The sequence below is a fragment of the Vitis riparia genome, chromosome 11 (genome assembly GCF_004353265.1).
Source record: "Vitis riparia cultivar Riparia Gloire de Montpellier isolate 1030 chromosome 11, EGFV_Vit.rip_1.0, whole genome shotgun sequence".
NCBI lineage: Eukaryota > Viridiplantae > Streptophyta > Magnoliopsida > Vitales > Vitaceae > Vitis > Vitis riparia.
Genome location: NC_048441.1, coordinates 15481962 through 15502612, shown reverse-complemented (window position 1 = coordinate 15502612; position 20651 = coordinate 15481962). Strand labels below are relative to the sequence as shown.

At 32.7% G+C, this 20651-nt stretch overlaps 2 protein-coding genes across 2 annotated transcripts; one reads left to right on the top strand and one right to left on the bottom strand.

Annotated features, from left to right (window-relative positions):
• The first annotated feature begins 242 nt into the window (after positions 1-242).
• Positions 243-7380, top strand: LOC117925535 (nudix hydrolase 19, chloroplastic). The gene is given in 7 exon segments (XM_034844557.1): positions 243-411; positions 414-928; positions 1908-2048; positions 2159-2263; positions 2513-2612; positions 5036-5128; positions 6791-7380. Coding segments are annotated over 7 exon segments (1323 nt in total). The 5' UTR covers positions 243-332; the 3' UTR covers positions 7081-7380.
• A 3563-nt stretch (positions 7381-10943) lies between these two features.
• On the bottom strand, positions 10944-13419 carry LOC117925762. Its single transcript, XM_034844866.1, has 2 exons — positions 12048-13419; positions 10944-11349 (listed from the first exon to the last, which is right to left on the bottom strand). The coding sequence occupies exons 1-2, from the start codon at positions 12738-12740 to the stop codon at positions 11059-11061; spliced, it is 984 nt and encodes a 327-aa protein (XP_034700757.1). The 5' UTR covers positions 12741-13419; the 3' UTR covers positions 10944-11058.
• Positions 13420-20651: the final 7232 nt, after the last annotated feature.

Below are 20651 nucleotides of genomic sequence, written 5' to 3'. Positions count from 1 at the left end.
ACTACTACCACTTGGATGAGGTTTTATAATTGACCGACCACTCCAACCTTTGGAGGTCCCTCTCAAAATAGGATGTCAAGGTTAACCACTCAACCTAAATTAAGTGGGGAGGATTTGGATTCCTCGTTTCCTTGGTATTAGAGGAGAATTCTAATATGGGCCTTAGGAGAATGGGCTATATGGGCTCAGGAAAAGGGCCGACAAAAACATATGGTTGGCCTAGCAGTTATGACAAGAGAAGGAAATCGGCTGGTGGCCGTAGCGCCGAGGTCTCAACCACCGAGTCATCAGCTAACTTGTTCTTCATCTAATGGAAGCGGCAGCACGGAGACATGCTCTTTCTCCTATCTTCTTCATCCACCTCTCCCCTTCTATCTCTTTGTAGAAAAATCCCCCTCAAAACTCTAACAACAAAACTCTGTCCCACCTCCACTCTACCATGTCCATCAATCTCAAGACCCATGCCTTTGCTGGCAATCCTCTAAGATCCACTACCCCCAAACCTGAATCCCTATTTTCCCCCATTTCAGCCTTTGAAACCCTCAAATCTAGACTTTTAGAGAATGCCCTTTTGCCCTCTTCCCCAATTTTCAAAGTTCTGCCCTTCAGAAAGGGGAGGCCTTTAGCCACCTCTACGAGTCCCACAGGCGATTCCCCGCCTATTTGGCATCTGGGTTGGTTTAATTTGGGTGATTTTAAGGGTTTCTTGGCCAATTCCGAGTTTCAACTGACCGAAAACTCGTTTGTCTATTTGGGTTCGCGGTCGGAGGACGATGTAGTATACTGGGGAATTGACGTTTCTGAGGATAGTAGCTTGGTTCCTCAATTTGGTGCAAAGCACTTTGGCTTCGTCGAGCTGCGGACGCTGATGGTCGCCACTGATTGGACTGATGAGCAAGCCATGAGTGATTTGGCTATTGCTGGCCATGTAAGTGGTTATGATTGTTGGATGAGGGTGCATTTGTTTGCTTCTTTTTTTTTTTTTTTTCTCTTTTTCTTTTGGATTAAAATGTTGCATTGTGGCTGCAGAAGAGGATTTGGAGGGCTCAATTCCTGTGCTACTGTTTGGTTGCATTATATATCAATTATTTTGGACTGGATAGAAGTTGCATAGTTCCCAAATCCAAATAATTAGAATCCTAATTCAAATCCAATTAATTGCCACTAAATGCAGCCTTTATGTTGTCTGGTTTTGCATGTGTTGAAAGGGTTCCCACTAGTAACAGCTTTGGTGTATTTCCACTCTTCCCTGTAGGAGGAGTGATATGTATCAGTATTGGGTTTAATGTGATGCTTTGGGTGGCTGGTGGTTTAATAGAATGCCTTGAGAAAAGGTTGGAATGCACATTGTGGAAGTTATATAAGCCTTCTTGAGGTAAATGACCAACGGCCCTCCTATAACTTGACTAGTGTAAAGTAATGAATTTTACTTTTTGTGGTAAAGTTCAGTTGCCTTGGCAGCCACTAGTCAGGTGAAGGCACGTTATTAGAAAATGCAATGAATTCATTGTATACTAATACCACTACGAAAATATAATTGCCTTACAGTTTGCATCAGTATGCTGCTATGGATATATGGTCAGCTCATAGTTTACCTCCAATAATATGTTTTTTTAACCCTTTCGGAGATTTGCATAATACTAATCTCATTCAAATCTATAGAAATTCCAGAGCACCAACCAAAAGAATAATAATAATAATAACAACAACAACAACAACAACAATAATAATAAAGGAAATCAATATGTCAATTGTATAATAATTTTCTCAGGATTAATGGTCTCTTGGCTCAACAACTGAAACCTATCTTATTTTCTGACAAGTTCTAACTTGCTCATGTTCCATTTCAATTGAGTCAATCCTGGATTCTACTTTTAAATTGTATGTTGGTTTTGGCATTTGCACAGGCTAGGGCATTGCTAGAGTGGCATAACATATCATGCTTTTGTGGACACTGTGGAGAGAAAACAGTTCCCATGGAAGCTGGAAGACGGAAGCAGTGTTCAAATGCATTATGCAAAAAGAGGATTTACCCTCGAGTTGATCCAGTTCAGTGAGGCTTTCTTTTCTCTGCTTCAAGCTGTATTTGAAATTCTTTTATGGCAGATTATAAATTGACTGTAACATCGCTTCTCTTGCACATGTGCCCTTTCAACAGGTTGTCATTATGTTAGTTATTGATAGAGAAAATGATCGTGCACTCCTTAGCAGACAGTCTAGATTTGTACCCAGAATGTGGAGTTGCCTTGCTGGTTTCATAGAGGTATCCATCTTGTTGGAAATATTAGTGAAATGAGGAACTTTTCCCCATTACCTTGGATTTTCTAAAAAGTTGGGTATTGGTTACCTGGATTGAGGAACTTCTTTTTGTCTTTCATGATCTGGTTCTTATTTCTTATCAAGAAGCAATATATATTTGACTTATACTTTTGTCATTTTTTGTCAGCTGACAAAGTTATCTTAATTTTTTAACGAGAATTTTCATTAGTTTGAATCTTTTTATTGCCCCTAGCCAGGAGAAAGCTTGGAAGAAGCAGTGAGGAGAGAAACATGGGAGGAGACTGGTGTTGAAGTGGGAGAAGTTATCTACCATAGTTCTCAGCCATGGCCTGGTATTGTTCTTTGCACCATGTTTCATTGTTTTTTGTTTCAGTTTTTATTTTTTAAATTCCTCTATTGCAGTAATAGCCTATAGGAATGGAGGAGTACAATGTGAAGTAGCTAAAAGAATTTATAAATTTTTTTTTGGAGAAAAAAAAAATTATTATTAAATAGTGTTGGTTTTTTTAGTTCAACTGGTTCAGGAAGACCTTACCCCAGTTTTATTTATTTATTTATTAATTATTATTATTATTATTATTATTTATTTAATAACTTTTGTCCCTAGTAGGACTTGAATCTAGAGCCTCCCACAAACCCTCCCCATCCCTTAACCACTTGAACCTTGCCCCAGTTATTAGGTGTTGCTTACATGAAATTTGCTGTTCTACTCCATATTAGGCTATATTTTCTAATAAAATCATGGTGGTCGACACTATAGGGAGTCACATTTAGTAGTAAAATCACGGCCATTGTATAATTCCTCACTCCTCAATCCATGCCCTTTTCAGACTTCCCCATGTCCATGTAATTCAACTTGCACCATATATTTGAGGGTTAATGAAATTGTAAAGAGAGACAAGAAGGATCGAAAAGCTTCAAAGAGACTTTTTGTGGGGTGGAGCCAATGGAGGGAACAAGGTTCATTTAGTCCAATGGGAGATGGTGTGTGCGGATAAAGGAAAAGGTGGATTGGGTCTAAGGAAACTAGCTCTCTTGAACAAAGCTCTCCTTGGTAAATGGATTTGGAGATATGCGCGTGCTAAGGAGGAGCTTTGGAAAAAAGTGATTGAGGCCAAGTATGGGCAAGAAGAGTTTGGGTGGAGGACAAGGAAAGCAAACGGGGTGTATGGAGTTGGAGCTTGGAAGGAGATTTTGAAGGAGTCCACTTGGTGTTGGGAAAATATGGCTTTCAAGGTGGGAAAAGGCAACAGAATAAGGTTTTGGACTGACTGATGGTGCGGTAACATTGTGCTGTCCCAAGGCTTCCCAAATCTCTTCTCCATGGCTGCCCATAGAAACGTCACAGTGGAGGAATGCTGGGACCAGAATGTGGGTCAAGGAGGGTGGAATTTAAGGCTGTTAAGGGACTTTAATGACTGGGAGTTGGGCTTGGTGGACAATCTCTTAATTGTGTTGAGGGACTATAGAGTAAACTCGGAAGATGATTCGGTTTGTTGGAAGAAAGGCGAGGGCGGACTGTTTAAAGTTAAGAAAGCTTATAACGTGTTGACAAATACCCAAGGAGTGGACTTTCCTCATAGCAATGTTTGGGTGGACAAGGTTCCAACCAAAATTGCTTTCTTTGCTTGGGAAGCTACTTGGGGGAAGGTCCTCACTTTGGATAGGCTCCAGAGAAGAGGGTGGCATTTACCTAATCGTTGTTTTTTGTGTGGGTGCGAAGAGGAAACAATCAATCATATATTTATACATTGTACAGTGGCAAAAGGGTTGTGGAACATCATTCTTGCGTTGTGTGGTGTACAGTGGGTCTTTCCAAATTCTGTAAAGGAGGTCCTTAGTAGTTGGAAAGGTTCTTTTGTGGGGAGAAAAAGGAAAAAAATGTGGAAATCAATCCCGTTATTCATTTTCTGGTCTATATGGAAGGAAAGGAATAGGCTAGCCTTTAAGGGGGAGTATTGGATTATCAGAAATTAAAAACTTCGTTTGTATACAATGTATGGGGGTGGGCTAAAGTGTACATGGTTATGGAGTCGAATTCCCTATTAGGTTTCTTGGAGTGGTTAGCCTCCAAATAGGGTTTGGGTCGTGTTGTTTTTTTGTTAAGGGGGTGGTAGTCTCGTATACTTCCTGTATGCCTTGAGGCTTCTTTGCCTTTCTTATATATATTCTGCTTGCTTATCAAAAAAATTGTAAAGAGAGCAACAAGGTTCAATGGAGGTGAAAAAACAAAAGAAATTTTCTGGTCCCTCCTGAGCTGGGGTTGCTTTATTGGGATATGCCACAAGGAAACAAGGAAACAAAAGGCTTCTGTGCTCTTTACCCTGCCCACAATAGTGGGTATCTTGTCTGGGGAGGACTGAGGGTTACCAGTTCCTTCTGGAGAGGACTACAGTTGTTTGGATCTTGTTCATGATCAAACCAAAAGATTGGAGTATATTGATTGCTGGAAGCAAATGTTAGAACTTCTTACTAGAAAACAGCTCATACAACACTGAGTCACATGATACAATCTGTCCTTTTGCTGTTACAAGTTATCCCAGAAATACATGTAGTGTTTGTATATCCTTTTCAGCCCATTCTGGTTGTCTATACCATTCTATAGCAGTTGCAGAAATTGCTTGAGAATTTCTTTATGACATACATGCACTGTGTTAGTATATATATATATATATTTTGATACATAAATGCACTGTGTTAGTACATATGTGTCTCTTCTGCTGATTTATTTTTCTCTTGATCTGGAATGTTCCAGTTGGGCCAAATAGCATGCCGTGCCAATTGATGATGGGGTTCTTTGCCTATGCAAAATCAGTTGAAATAAATGTAGACAAGGAAGAGTTGGAAGGTATTTTTTGACAATTTGGAAGAATAACTATTTTTAAGTTTGTCCTTGCTTTATTATGAATTGCATCAGCTCGGCAGTCCTTGGTATAAAGTTATGGTATTCTTGCTTCTTCTTCTCTTCTTCTTTTTGGAGGTGTGGGGAACACAGTTTTAAAAGGCGCAAGGTGCACCTAAAGTGCAAAAGTCTCGTACAGCATAGGTGCAAGGTGCAACACAAGATGCGCACCTAAGTGAAGTGAAACCTGACCTAGGATGCATATCAATTTTATAAAATATGATTCAAAATTTAATCCAATCAATAAAAAATTTAATATTCCAAACATTTTAAAGAAGCATTCAACAAAAAAGTAATGAAATAATTTAAGTTTCAATATACGATTAGGAATTTCAAGAATAAAAGTGTTTAAAAAGGATAAGTAAAGTAGACAAGGCACGTCTTTTCAACAAGGCACATGTCTTGGCAAACAAGACCCTATAGCTAGGGAGTGGTTGCGCCTTGAGCCTAGAGCACGCTTTTTAAAACACTTATGGAAGTGGTTTTCACTGTTTATTTTTTCAATTTTATTTACTTTTTCAAGTGATTTTTGCCTCCCTTTTTTTCAAAGAGCACTACTGCCACTTGCAACCTCAAGAAAGCCTTACACCAAATGTCTGGGGTTGGCTACAAGGAATCTTTCTGTTATTGTAGTCTAAGGCCATCCATTTTGTTTATTTACCTTGCCTTTGGTTGGAGTGGTTATCATGTATTTCTGTGCCTTGATCTACTTCCTTTGGGAATTGGCCTTGCCCGTTTAGCACCTTCCGCCAGAACCATATCACTTGGTATTCTATTCTTCTACCATTGATCCTCATGGCACATCCACTAATAATTTTGATTGACTTTCTTTTATCTGGTGGTTAATTGTGCCTCATTTAATATCCTGTGAATGCATTTATTTCTAGTTGATATCATCTCATAGTCTTGCCACAATGCCAGTCGTGCATTTCACTATTCTTATTTATGCTACTTATTTTGTTGAAATGTTTCTTCTCTGTCCAACATGCTCTGTAAATTATCCTGGCTTTGTAGCGCCTCATAAGATTTTCTGGGACGCTTGACCTCCATCAATCATATAATACTCCAAAAGCACCTGTTTCCTTCATACCTTATAGAAAACATATTTTTCAAGGGGGAAAATATATAATTTTCAATTTCTCATCTATCAATGCCATTTTAAGGAGTATATATTTGATGTTAATAATCATCCAGAATTTGTACAAAATAATGTAAAAATGTTTTCTGAGGAAGAATTATGGGTCCTCTAAGTTGTGTAATTGTAGATCATTTTTGTATTGTTTTGACTGCTTTATATAAAATATCAATTTTTGTTCAATGGCTAAAAAAAGGGTGGATGCCCCATGTGTCTGTCCCAGGAGGGCTATAAAGGAGAGAGAGTATCAGACCACTAGGCAAATTTGAATTCTTGGTTGAACCTTGCACCATATTAATTAAAATTGTTACATTTTGCCCCCGTCTTGCATTGCTGGCTCTGCTGCTGGTTAAAAGGACTAATTTTCTTTTCATATGCCAAGGATTCAAATTGCTTCTGTGGGCATGGACATGGCAGTTCATTCCCCTTTTACTTGGTGTAGTAATAACAAGTTGAAACGTTTGTTTGTGTAGATGCTCAGTGGCACAGTAGAGAAGATGTGAAGAAGGCATTAACATTTGCTGAATACAAAAAAGCACAAAGAACTGCTGCAGCAAAGGTGGAACAGATGTGCAAGGGAGTTGAGAAGGGACAGAACTTATCTGCAGATTTCAATGTGGAAAGTGGAGAACTCGCTACCATGTTTATACCTGGCCCCTTTGCAATTGCCCATCATCTCATCTCTTCTTGGGTCAATCAAGTTCCATTGAACGGTGTTGAAGCTCAATTGAAACAACCTTCTGGTTCTCTATCAAATTTGTAGCACTGGCTCATTTCATCCTTGGCTTGCTTTAATCCAATATCCCTGTCCCAGTCGCGTTTTCCTCTTGGTATTAGAACAGCTGAGTTCTCTTATCTTCTCATCATTATAAAATCTTTATGTAATTATTTCACCCTTTTTGAAGTACATTACATGGGCAGTGCATGCCCTGTATGTTATTCTGATACTGCTCCAATCTGATAGCAGTCTCATACACATTTACTATGCAGAAACTGGCCTTTGTACCTACACATTTCTTATTGTTTTTCCTGCTATACTTACCTCCTTTAGTATTTGTTTCAATTTTTTTCCTAATTTTTCTAGGCGGAATCAATTGACATGAATAAAGTAGAAGTAAATATTTTGTGACATCTAATCATCAGCTTGCAGATGGGAAGATGGTGAGGATTTGAAGGGGTATTTTGTCAATATTTACAGGATATTCGAAATTTTACAACAGGATCTAGAGTCTATTTGATAGTGATTTTATGAAGCGCTTTTGATATTTTTTAATACTTAAATTTTTTTATCATTTAAGTGTTAGAAATATTAAAAACATTTTTTAAAATCACTCCCAAACTCCCTCTTATTTTCTTAGATTTTGATCATCTTCAGTCATATGATTAAATAACTCCACTGCAATACTAAATTGCAAAACCATTGTGAGACATGGTTTCTTCATGAATTTGATGAAGAAATATTTTTGTGCCTCTAGTTATTTTGTGGATTCTGAAGAATGGAATTGTGCAGAATCATGCACTCTAGAAAGGTTATTGAAATTAAAGGAAGTTCCCTTAGCAAATTTTAATTTGAAGATGCAATGATATTTACAGGGCTAGAATTCCTTTGAAATTTTTTTAAGGCTGCACAACTTCCCAAGAACACTAAATCCTCTCACAGAGGCTTTACAAGTTTGGACAACTTCACATGATTCGATTTTTCTCTTTCCTTTTCTTTCTCCCTCACCTTTCTCGGCAACCAAACAGGAAATTGATGCACTCATCTTACAGTAGAAGAACTATTGAGAGCTTGAAAAGACCAAGAGAAGCAGAGAACCCAAAGCACTCAACGTCAATCCAAATCCAAGTATTAAAAATGATCTATCAAACTTGTTGAAATGTCTGATTGAATCGAGTCAACCCATTCAAGTTGTACCCTTACTTGATTGTAACTACTCGAAAAATTATTAAATATTTACACTTACTTTCAAAATAAATGATTGCTAAAAATAGTCATTAAGTTTTGTAAAATAAAAAGTAATAATTTTTTTTTTGTAGTTTCAATAATAGTATGCGAAATTGAATTATTAAATAAAGATTTAACCATTTTACTTAATGATATTTTTTATAGTTTTAATTACATGACATTGTTTTATTAAATAAAGATTTAATCACATATTTTTATCTTCATAAGATATATAATTCTTAAATTTTAAAAGAATGTTATTATTAAATAATCGAATTAATTCAAAATTTAAATATAAGATAATATCAAACACTTTTCGATTTTACTAATTCAATACTAATTTCAGTATTTATGTTTTAGTATTAAGGTTTTTTAGTGCTTAAATTTTAGTTTTATCAAATACCACCCAATTTTATTACTACATTGAAGCTATTAATGGATGTCATTTAATTTCTTCTAATACTTCCATCTTTTAATCATATTATGATTATAATAGTGGATGTAATTAAGAAAATGGGTTGAATTTTTTTTTTAAAAAAAAAAAAGAGAAAAAAATCTATGATTATTTCACTTTGGAAGGTGTGAAAAGTCATGACTAAAAAAAATATAATAATCAAAATTGAAATATCTATTTGAAAATTATTCTTAAAATCTATTTTTTTTTTTAAATATGTCTTGATAAATTTTAAGTTAAAAATAATTTTTGGAGAATTCATTTTAAAACTATAATGATATTTTAGAATAAATTTAAGGTATTTTCATGCCTTAGATTTTTAACTTATCAATAAAACATAGATGGTTTTTTTTTTTTTTTTGTGCTAGAAAAAAATCAAAATATTTGATTTTTTCTATTTTGTTAAAAACGACTTATTAATATCAACCAACCCAATTAAAGTAAACTTATTATCGATAGATTTACTTATATTGATTGATCTCGATAGGTTATTTTTAACTTAATAGAAAAACCTAGTTATTTTGACTTTTTTCATTCAACCAAAAAACAAATATCATCTTAAAAATAGGATTAAGCTTTTGCATTATGGATAAGTACATAATATTTTTATAAAAAATAAATAAAACAATTATTTTTTATACCAAAATATTTCAATTATAATTTTATTCATGAAAACAAAATACAAATATTTTTTAAAATATGGTCAATAGGTCCTAAAATTTTTAGAATCCAAACAAGCACTAATGACAAAGAACACCACAAAAACTAATGAAAAGGATTAGAAATATGACCAAGGGTAATAAAAAAATAAAAAAAAAATGTTACTCTAGAGGAAACAATTGACTGAATAGATGGGTGCATTGGAGAGAGTACCATTTCAGATTTCCGTCTAGTCACCCTTGTTAGACAGCCAATATAGACAAGTGAGTCACTATTTTTTTTTACTCAATGTCTAGGGAAAGAATAAATGCCAACATAGCATGATAGGACATAGAATGATAAGATACAAAATAAAAATAATAAAGAAAATGTATAGAATCAAATGCATAATAATAAGAATTCATTCTCATCCATACTTCCCAAAATTAAAAGCAATCAAATAATATTTTATTCTTCTAATTTATAAAATAATATTTATTTTTCTTAATTTGAAGATATTTATAATTTATTTCTTTGTATAATTTATAGTATGTCATTGTATAAATTTATATAAAAAAAAAATTATGAAACTCAATACTTCTATTATCAAATTATCAAAGGGGAGGGGCTCGAATTGAGGTCTTCTCCAAGAATGACCGATTGTAATAAAAGACTCGATCTAACCTTACAAGTCATGTCTTCCTCTTTAAAAATATTAAAATTTAAAATTAAGAAAAAATAACAAACTTAAATATCCAAGTCTTTCACTAGTTTATAACGTTCGTGTTCTTTATCATTTTTTAAGTTGAGAAAAATCTATTGAAAAAAATTAAAGATGATAAGGGAAGTCAAAATTATATCCTGAAATACCAGTTATGGATTTAAAATAACGGATTTATCACTCTTATGAGTTTTTAAAACTAAGCAGGGTATATGATGTATGAACTTTTCTTAAAGAGTAATTGCTCCCTGTTATAGTTGAAAAAAAATTCAGGATCTCTTGAAGAATATTTACGAGCCTTCAAAAATATATATGACAATCTTATTACAATCAAAAATCAATTTTAGACCAAGACAAAGTTTGTCAACTCATTTATGGCTTAGAATAAAGGTATAAAAAAAATTCACTTGCATGCTTACTGAACTACTTTATTCTTCTTTTAGTCGATTCATAATAGTTTTTTAAGAATATAAGAAATCACTCCATACCAAAAAGAATGAGAGAAAATATTATTTAGACAACAAAGTCATAATCGAAATGGTTAAAAAGGTAGAAATTTTCAAGAAAAATTAAACATCCATATTCATTTTCACTCCAACTTGAGACAATATATTAAAGGAAATAATGAAAGAAGACACATGAAGTCAAGATAAGACATAGGAAAGTGGCAGGCAAAGACAGGAGATGGAAAAGCCTAATTAAGCACATAATAACAAAAAATTCACTCTTATTAATACTTTCATAAATCAAGCATAATCAATTATTAATATTAATACTTGATTTACTTGATTTTCTTAATTTAGAAAATAATGTTTCTTTATTTTTTATAATTTACAATACATTCTTATATAAATTTCTACAAAGAAATAAAAAAACCCAATAGTTTCGTTACAAAATTATCACAAATCCTCTACCACAATGGCAATATTTTTTGTACAAACTACTTACCACTATTAGTTGTCTAGACAACATGGGTTGTAGTTTAAGCTTTTCTATGTACCTCTTCAATAGATTTTGCCCACCCTATAGTTGAGCGGGCCAAAGCATCCATGGGGTTGATGCAATTCTTAGAAAGAGGATCATCACGAGGCAAAAGATCCTGCATTTCATCAGAAGCAAGGATGACAATGTTCACAGCCCTCATCAGAAAAATATGCACTGCGATTCTCAATAGGTTCCTTGCTCCTTCCATGTCCTTTCTGTGCAATGCTTCAATAGCAGGAACCACAATGTGCTCCATGGTTGCCATGTCTGGCAAAACTACCTCAAAGCCCTGCAAATTGCAGTATATGGAGACAAGAAGAAAGAGAGGTTTATATCAAGGGGGATAGATAATCAGGAAGAGGTATATTGAAACTTCTTCTTTCCAAGCAACAAGTTTAGGGATGACAAATATGATTCTTCAACACTACTGGAACTTCACATGCTTTTCGTATCGTGTTTACTTGCATAACTCATTTAATAAATATGTAATTTTTGGGTAAATTTGCATAACACGAATTTTTTTCTTGAATTGATTCATTTAATAATTTTATTAATTAACCTAATTATAACTTTAAACTATTTAACTCATATTTTACTCATTTTAATTTGTTTTTAAATAAATAGATTAATTGAATCTTAAACATGTTTGATGAAGACATTAATCATATAAACTTATACAAAACTTTACTCAACATGATTATTAAATGAGTTATATGGTTACACATGAGATGTTACTTATTTAACAATTATATGATATTTGGGTTTATGTTTTTAATATGATTATTATTCATGTCGGTAGAAATGTTTAGAATTTCATATGACAGGAAGACAACCCACTTACATGAATTGCCAATCAAAGCAACAACCATAATTTTTTAAGCTAGAAATTCTAAGCAATAGAAACTAGTTCACACAAGAAAATGAACATTGCAGAAAAGTAAACAGAAATTCTTCCTAAGGAACTCGAACAAGGCAGAATAAGAATACCTGACTCTGTAGCTTCTCCTGGTAGAAACCAGCCGTTAAGGTTTCACCAGGGGCAAGCACCCCAATCCGCACATTGCTCCCAGCTTCAAGCGGCTTCAACTTTGCTTTCTTAAGCTCGCTGGCAACACACTCCCCCACATGAAGGAAAGGTAAAGGGCATCCCTTTGATACCTCACTGTGCCAAGCATGAGCAAGGTGGCATGGCATAACTATGCAACGAGCTCCAGACTGCTCCAGAAATGCCCTTTTACACCTCAAATTCTCAACGATTGGACCATGGTCTAATTGGAATTGAGCATTTTTTCCTCTGAAGAAAGGAGATAAACTGGGGGATGCAAGCTCCCTGTTTAATGTTGGATCACTGCAGACAACAAAAGGAAGGCTTTCTTCTCCGTGCCTTGAACTCCACCAGACCAGCTTTTCCAAGAAAATTAGAGTAGAAAAAACAGAAACCCCTCCAAGAATACCAACAGTATTTGCTTGGGTAAGCAGGGAATTAGGGGCCTGACATCTTGCCACAGCTGCCACTGGACCCAAAATCTTCTTAGATTCTGGTGTATTCCCACTCTCATCAGTTTGTATGAATACTGAAGATAGTTGGACGGCTGCGGAAGGATTTGATCTTCCACTGCACCAAGTCCTATTAAGAAATGCAGGGAAATTCAGTACTGTATGGAAAGACATTGTTGTCATGATCTTATCGAAAATCTCTAGTAACTTAATTCCCCCCTGAAAGCTAGCCTTTTTTAACTATGAGAGGAATGGTGCTTCTGTTTTAAGCTGCAAGTTTCTATCAAGCTACCCAGCATTGGTCCTCTTGACCAAACCCACAAACCAGAAAACCCCCACGGAGAGATCTGGATTTGGGGACCAAAATCCAACCTGAACCCAATATTTGCCCCCTCTGAAATTCATTCATAACCCATTTACAGATCCTAAAATACACAAACAATAGAAATAACCAGTGAACTCCAACTTTATTTCCATGCCATACTCCCTACAAACAGTAACCCGCATCAGAAAACCAAAGAAGACTTCCTAGACTCCCCTGTAACTCTACAAGAGCTGATTCATGGTCTGGTTCTCTTGTTACGGCTTCAAAAATTGAAGCAACAAAGAAGAACCAAACCCCAAATTCGGACTGCAGAAGGCAGAAAAAGACAGATGCTCCAAACGTTTCAGGCTCTTTTATATATAAATGGAAATATCAGAGTAAATGTTCCAATCATGACTAGTTGGGAGGAATCTACATAATTGCCATCCTATCACCTTTGCCATTGCATCACTACCTACCGTTCACTACACAGGTGATATAAGCTATCTAAGAAAGAACATAAAATATCATACCAAGGGCAACACTATTATCTTCACCTGAATTTTCTTTATCCTTGTCTGCAAGTATGACAAAGATGGCAGCATGGCAGCACTCACAAAAAAATAATTTAAAAAAAGTCATGATATGCAGGAAATTTATAGGCTATGAGCCGTTCATATGGTTGGTTGGGGGTGCGAATCTTCTAGAGCCGTTCATATAGTGCCCTTCTTTGGAATCACCAAACAATCAAATTTGCCTAAGAAAGAGTTGTCTTTGAGTATTTGATTTGAATACTCATTGATTGGGGAAAATTATTGGATTAAGATTGACTGAATCGGATCAACTGCTTATTCATGATCGTTACGTCATATATGATTAAAATAATAATAATATAATTTAAAAACTCCAAGGTATATCACTTTTTTTTTTATCTTTACAATTAATAAATTAAACTATGATAAGAATAAAATATAAATTATTATCTTAAAAATTAATATTTCATTTACCTATATTTATTATCTTAAATCAATGGGAATAAATTTTCATATTTACTTTAAAGCTTTTAAATAGTATATATATATTATTTTCATTTTTTTTTTTATCTTAAATCAATAGAAATTAATTTTTACATTTAGTAAGTATTTGATAAATCAACTTAATAAGTTAAAGTCACTTACTAACTTAATTTAAATCATTAAATAAATTAAATATATTCCATAAAATAACTTAATAAAACAACTTTTAAATAATTAATTTATTCTTAAACTCACGATTTCTTTACTATTCCATAACTTTTATTATTATTCGATCTTATTTACCTTAATTATAATTCATAAGAATAAATATATTAATTTGATAAAATAAAATTTAAGTTAATTTTATTAAATAACCTTAATACTTAATAAGTATTAAATAAATAACGGAATATAATTTAACTTAAAATTAATTTAAATAAATAATAAATATTAAATTTTATTCCTTACTATAAATCTTTTAAATAGTATATATATAATTTATACCATTTTTACTTAATTTAAAGCAAGGCTGCAATGGAGTGTTTTTTATGTCCACTGAAACTCGACTCAATTCATTGTAATTTTCATGGATTATGAAATGAATCTATTGAGTTTTTGGTAAGCATTTAATCTTGTGCGTTAGAAACAATAAATGCCTCTAGTGGGGCTGGAGGACTCATACCAAGCCAGCCCACCAAAGCATCCAGAGATGAAACCCAGACTGGATGGAATGAATGCAGTGAGGAATAAGATTTACGAACAACCCACTTTGTAATTTGCCTTCAAAGCAGAAACAATTGCATTTTGACTTTTTTTTTCTCCTGATGTGAGCTGCCACTCAATGGAAGCCGGCCGTGTTCATAAGCAATCAAAGAATTAATTGATGAATCACAATCATCGCACCAGGGACCGACAAATCCATAAGATGACCTAGCCCACAGCCACATTCAATCGAATCAGTACTAAATTATTGAAATTTGTCTTTTGGGCAACTGAAAGAGATGGGAAAGAATACAACACCGACACGCGGGCAGGCACTGGAATCAATGGGCGTGGAGCGTAGAATGGGTCTTGAAATGGCCACAAGTTCAGCATACTCCATAAAACGTCTACCCACACAGTTGAATCAGCTTTTTTGTTCTTTGTCCTAATGTAAACTACAAGAAACCATATATCTAAGCGCTTAAGCCTGTCGACAGTTTTACCTACTAATGAGATGAGATCATGCTGTGCCGGCAGAAGCCCTCATGTGTTAGGGGAAACTTTGTTATCACCCATTTTTATCATATATATATAGAAAGATATGTATAATTTGGGACACAGAAATCATAGAAAAAAGGGGAAATAATCAGTAATTTTTAGTCTTAAATTAGTTTATTTCCTCACATGTCTTTTATTTTTCTTAGATGATATTATAGTATGTGACTCATATTTAAATGAAAGACATATGAATAACAATGGGCAAATACTGAAACGAAGTGATATCTTAAGGATTAATATAAATACTCTTTTATGTAATTCTAATTTGACATATAGTGAAAATCATTTTCTTTGTTATAATGAACGTAGATAATTTATCAAATCATATTAAATTTATGTGTTCTTTTTTCTCGTTTTTTTTATACAATCTGAGTGATAACTTGTAGAATAAGTCTACATGATGTAATATAAAAAAATCATAAAATAAAATCTGAGTTATTAATCAAAACTCGATTCAAGATTTGATATCAAAGTTCAAAATTATCCAACTAGAGGTGGGTCACCCAAATCATGGCTCCTAGAGGAGATTTAACCGTCCTCCAATGGGGCGACTTGGAAGATTTTCTGGGTGCTTGCTTCCAATGGGATTCTCCTTTTGAAAGTGATGTTTCGGACTGCATTATAGAATTGGAATTTTCTAGCGCAAAAGAGGCCTCATTTGTCTTGTGGTAACCTATCTTATAAACCATCATGCGCTCGGAGAAATTAGAATTATTTTCAAAACATCTGTGTTGACGATGTGACCCCCACTTGTCTCTAGATTCAAATCGGAATTCAATCAAGATGTGATTAAAATTTTAATTATATATTTGTTACTGGAAAATCTGTAATTCTTCCAACTCGAATTCTGAGGAGATGGATTTCCAGTATCCCGTTTCCATGTTCATCAACTTGCACCCTGCCTTTGAAGCAATAACATGAAAAAAGCGTTTTTGGATAATCATTCGGGAAAGATGACAAGGACTAATGAGCTGCTCCTCGACACGTATACTTTCAATGGCGTAAATCATTAGATTAGTGACGACACGTACACTAGTGTACTAGAGATGGTACACTGGTGATGGTGTCGTCAGCATACAAGTGTAACATTCTCACCACATTAACCTCCCCCCTTTTCTCTTTGTTATTTTTTTGCGTGGGCTTATGTTTGATCGTGGGCTTACGTTTGATTGTGGAAACAAAACAGATATATACACTATGTTTAGTTGTCCAAAAATATTTTAAAAAATGTTTTTTTTTTTTTAATGTTTGATTTTATTATAAAAATATAAAATCAAATTTAAATTGATTAAAAATTTATATATATTTTTTATTTCTTTTATAATGAAAACAAGTAAATGAATTCAACTTAATTTTTTCTTTCCTTTTATATTTCTTTCAAATTTTTTAAGAACCAAATATAGTCTTTTTTTTCTCCATTTTTCTTTGGAATTTTTTAAGAATAAAATATAATGAAAAAATAAATAATAAATAAATTTAAAGTCAAAAAATCATTTTTTATGTACTTCTTCAAATTTATTTTACTTATTTTCTAATTAATTTTAATTTAATTTTATTTTTTTCTTTGAGATTTTTAATAATACAATCAAATATAAAAAAAAATATAAAAACATCATTTTTAACTTTTTTTTTCTTAGTAATTCCCGTAAACCAAATACATACTTAGGTGGTGTTTTTTTTTTTTTTACTTAATTCTAAATAAAACCTTAATATTTAATAGTATTAAATATCATGTTATTTATTTTTGTAGTATTTTATTTCTATTAAGTATTTAAAAGTAAAAAAAATAAATATGTTATTTTTTATATTTAGAAAAAGTTACATATTTTGATTTTTTTTATTTAGTAAAAAATTTATAATAAGTTATAAAAAGGTAGGAAAACAAACGATCTAAATTCTGAAAATAAATTATTTTCAGTAAAAAAAAAAAAAAAAAAAATACATCACGTAGTATTTATAAAGGAAGAAACTCATTTTTCTTTCTCTCCTTTTTTTTTAATTCATTTTGAATGTGAATCTTCAAATGGTAAATACGTTATCCAAGGGTCTAAAATAATTAACTTGATCGAGTCCAAACCCAAAAAAAATAAGAAACAAAATAACGAGGACAGAGTACTTATCGGTTTAAAATGGTTGAGGCATGGCTAGCACTTCCTTAAAGTAGATCTATCCTTCTCGGATATTAACCTTAGTGCAGTGAGGAACCGCGTCCTACCTCTTGATACAAAAATCAAGAATCTCACTTTAAGTACACTCCTTTAGCAAGACTCATTATAACTGAGAGTTTGGAAGAATTTAGAAAGACGGTAGAGAACACATGGAATGGGAGTGCTACTGTAGTGGGCTTGGATGCAGCAAGTGTTAGGCTGCACTGTAGCTGATGCAACAAAACTTAGGTCTCCGGATGCTAGCAGGGATGCGAAGAGTAGAGAGAGCAAGAAGGAGAGCATTAATTAAATTAATTAATTTAGCAAGATGTGGGAACTCTCTTGATCTGGAAACCAGACGATCTATATCTATATCTATATATATGAAATAAAAAAGATCATTCATGCATAACATGGTCCACACGAACTCATTTAAAATCTTTACTGAATTATGACCGGCCATCATATTAGAAAATAAACGTATTCCTAAGCATAATGAGTTTAATGTGCAAAAACAATGAGGGATGAGCTCAAAGAGTACTAAAAAAGGTGCTTACATGTTGTGGGACACACACACACACACATATATATATATATATATATATATATTGGGATTTCTATGAGATATGATAATTTCTTTGTTGGATAAAAAACTTTGAAAATGAGAGATTTTTTGTTAATCATAGAACTAAGAGGGTGTTTATTTATTTATTTATTTTTTCCTTGATGTAATTTGTTTTTAAACTTTAAATTATTTGTTTTTCAACTTTTTCATGAGTTATTATAAATTTTTTATTAAATAGAAAAAATCAAAATATTTGACTTTTTAAAAATGAAAAAACAACTAAAGACCCTAAATTTGTCCCATTTATTTTATTTTATTTTTTAACATAATATTTCAAGTCATTTTATTTTATTTTATCTTATTATTATTTTAAATTTATTTATTTACTTTTATTATTTTTTTCATTTTCTTTCTTATTCTTTTTTCTTTTCTTATTCCCCATTCACAATCCACTTTCCTCATATTTTTCCTTTTTCCTCTTTTTTCTCTTATCCTCAATGTTTTCAAAATCAAATCGGTCATTAAATCAGAAAAGTGATCAAACCGACAATAGAACTATGGTTAAACTGGTGATGTCATAAATATATATTTTATTATTTTATATATTATTAAACTTAAAAAAATAATAATAAATTCTATATAAACTTTGATAGCATCTACTTTGTTTGTTGAGTTTTTTCACAAAAATTTTTATATGTAGAAGTCATCAATTATCATATATCATATCTATAACACAATATAAGAGATGTTATACATTCATAATGTCAATAAACTCAATATTTATCAAATAATTAAACCATTATTATCTTATAATGACCAAATTATCAAAGAGTTGTTAACTTAATACATTATCCATAATAGATAATACAAATGTCAACCAAAACACTTAAATAGTTGTTCAAAATATAACATGTCAATGTTTAAGTATTCATGAAGATTTTTGCATACTAATAAATATAAAATTCATGTCTTCGTTCATTTTGGAAATTGAAATATGGAGATTGAAAATGAGCATGTGGAAAACCAAAGTTCTCCACATCAAGCCCTTCTATAGCCACGCCACCACCATTCTTAGTATCTACAAAAATATTGAATATATGTCAACAAGAAATCATTTTTGAAGAAAAAAAAATATATATAATTATTGAACTTTTATAAGTTTAAATATTTTACTAACCAATGTGAGAATTTGAACCTTCCATTTCATTTATTGGAATTAACCCTTCTTCATATAGAAGATTTTCTAATTCTTTAACATCTAGCTCTACTGGCGGATCCTCATCAACTATCCAAAAATTGGTCTCATCAATGCATGCATCGTCAATGGGTTCATAGGTTCTTTTCTTGTTACAGAACCTAACAAAGAAAAACATATAATTATTCATAATCACGAATAAAAGAATTTAAATTCAAAACAACAAAGAAAACATTTATACCAATTTTTTAGCCACAAATTGTAATGAACATATACAAGATCATTAAGCTTTTAATGTTCCAATATATTCCTTCTTTTGGTATGTATCCGTTCAAAGACACTCCAATGCCTCTCATATCCAGAAGAAGATGCAATTTGACTCAATATTTGAATGACCAACTTTTGCAAATGTGGTGCACTATATCCATGTAACCTCCACCATTCATCTAGTTACCATTTTCACATTAAAAATAATAAATGAAAAAAACATTAGCAAGTTTAAAATTTTAAATAGTAAGTAGGCAACTAATGAAAAAGAATAAACACAATAATAAATTAAAATCATCTTTTACTAGGTTGAAGTACTTCACATGAAGAATAAGCAAAGTCTCTTCTAAAACTTCTCAATCAATCACGAAACAACTTCATTTCATTCATTGTATCAAGTTTGCCTTTCAGAACTTTTTGATCAATGACACCTCCAATAATAGTTAGCTTATTACAAAAGTTTTCCAGATTATATTGGAAACATGGATTCAACCAATAAGTTGTTGAATAAATGTTTTTCTTTAGTTGTTGATCCCAATGTTGCTTTATGATCTTTGTATAAGGCTTGTATAGTATTTTGTTATGCTTAGATAATTTTTTAATGCTCAAACAAACCTTATACATGCCTTCATACACATATTCCATCGAAGACCTCTCATCACAATCAACAATACACAATAAGCACATTAGTGGAGACATAAGATTCACAACTATCAAACAATCATTCCAAAATCTATTATCCAAGATGATGGAAACTGCAACTTTGCTTTTATTATCCCTTGAATATCTAGAGTCCACAAAAAACTTGCTAGTCACCAAAGCTTACAAGTCATGTTTATGATCAGGAAGATTCTTGAATGCAATGAATGTAGTTGCAAAGCGAGTTGCACTAGGTTGGAAAATCTTTGTCCATTCTTCTTTTTTTCTCAACCAACTTAACAAAGCAACATGTTCAGCAAGTCTTACAAGTTCAGCAACATGGTCCATTTTACCAATATCCTTAAAGATCAAATTAAGACAATGAGTTGCACAAAGTGACCAGTTGATGTGTTTATGCTTTTGAGAAATCAATCTCCCTGTGGCCACAAAATTTTTTGTGAGAAAACAAAGGCTATGCTTAGTTAAGAAAAACACCCAAAAGGGAGGAGGGGGAGGGGGGGTTTGAATTGGGTTTTTAAAATCTTTTAAATCACAATAAATTCAAACACAATATAAGTAAAGCAAAAAGATAGAGTTTAGATAATTCAAACTCAAGTTTATAGTGGTTCGACACTTCCTTGCCTACGTCCACTCTCCTTAACCTCCTAACCGAGTGAGAGTTCCACTAACTTGAAGCTTGA

Coding starts and splice junctions, on each gene's coding strand:
- LOC117925762 (XM_034844866.1), bottom strand. CDS start 12,740: ATGACAACAATGTCTTTCCATACAGTACTGAATTTCCCTGCATTTCTT. Junction 11,350..12,047: donor AGGAGAAGCTACAGAGTCAG/GTATTCTTATTC, acceptor TGCAATTTGCAG/GGCTTTGAGGTAGTTTTGCC.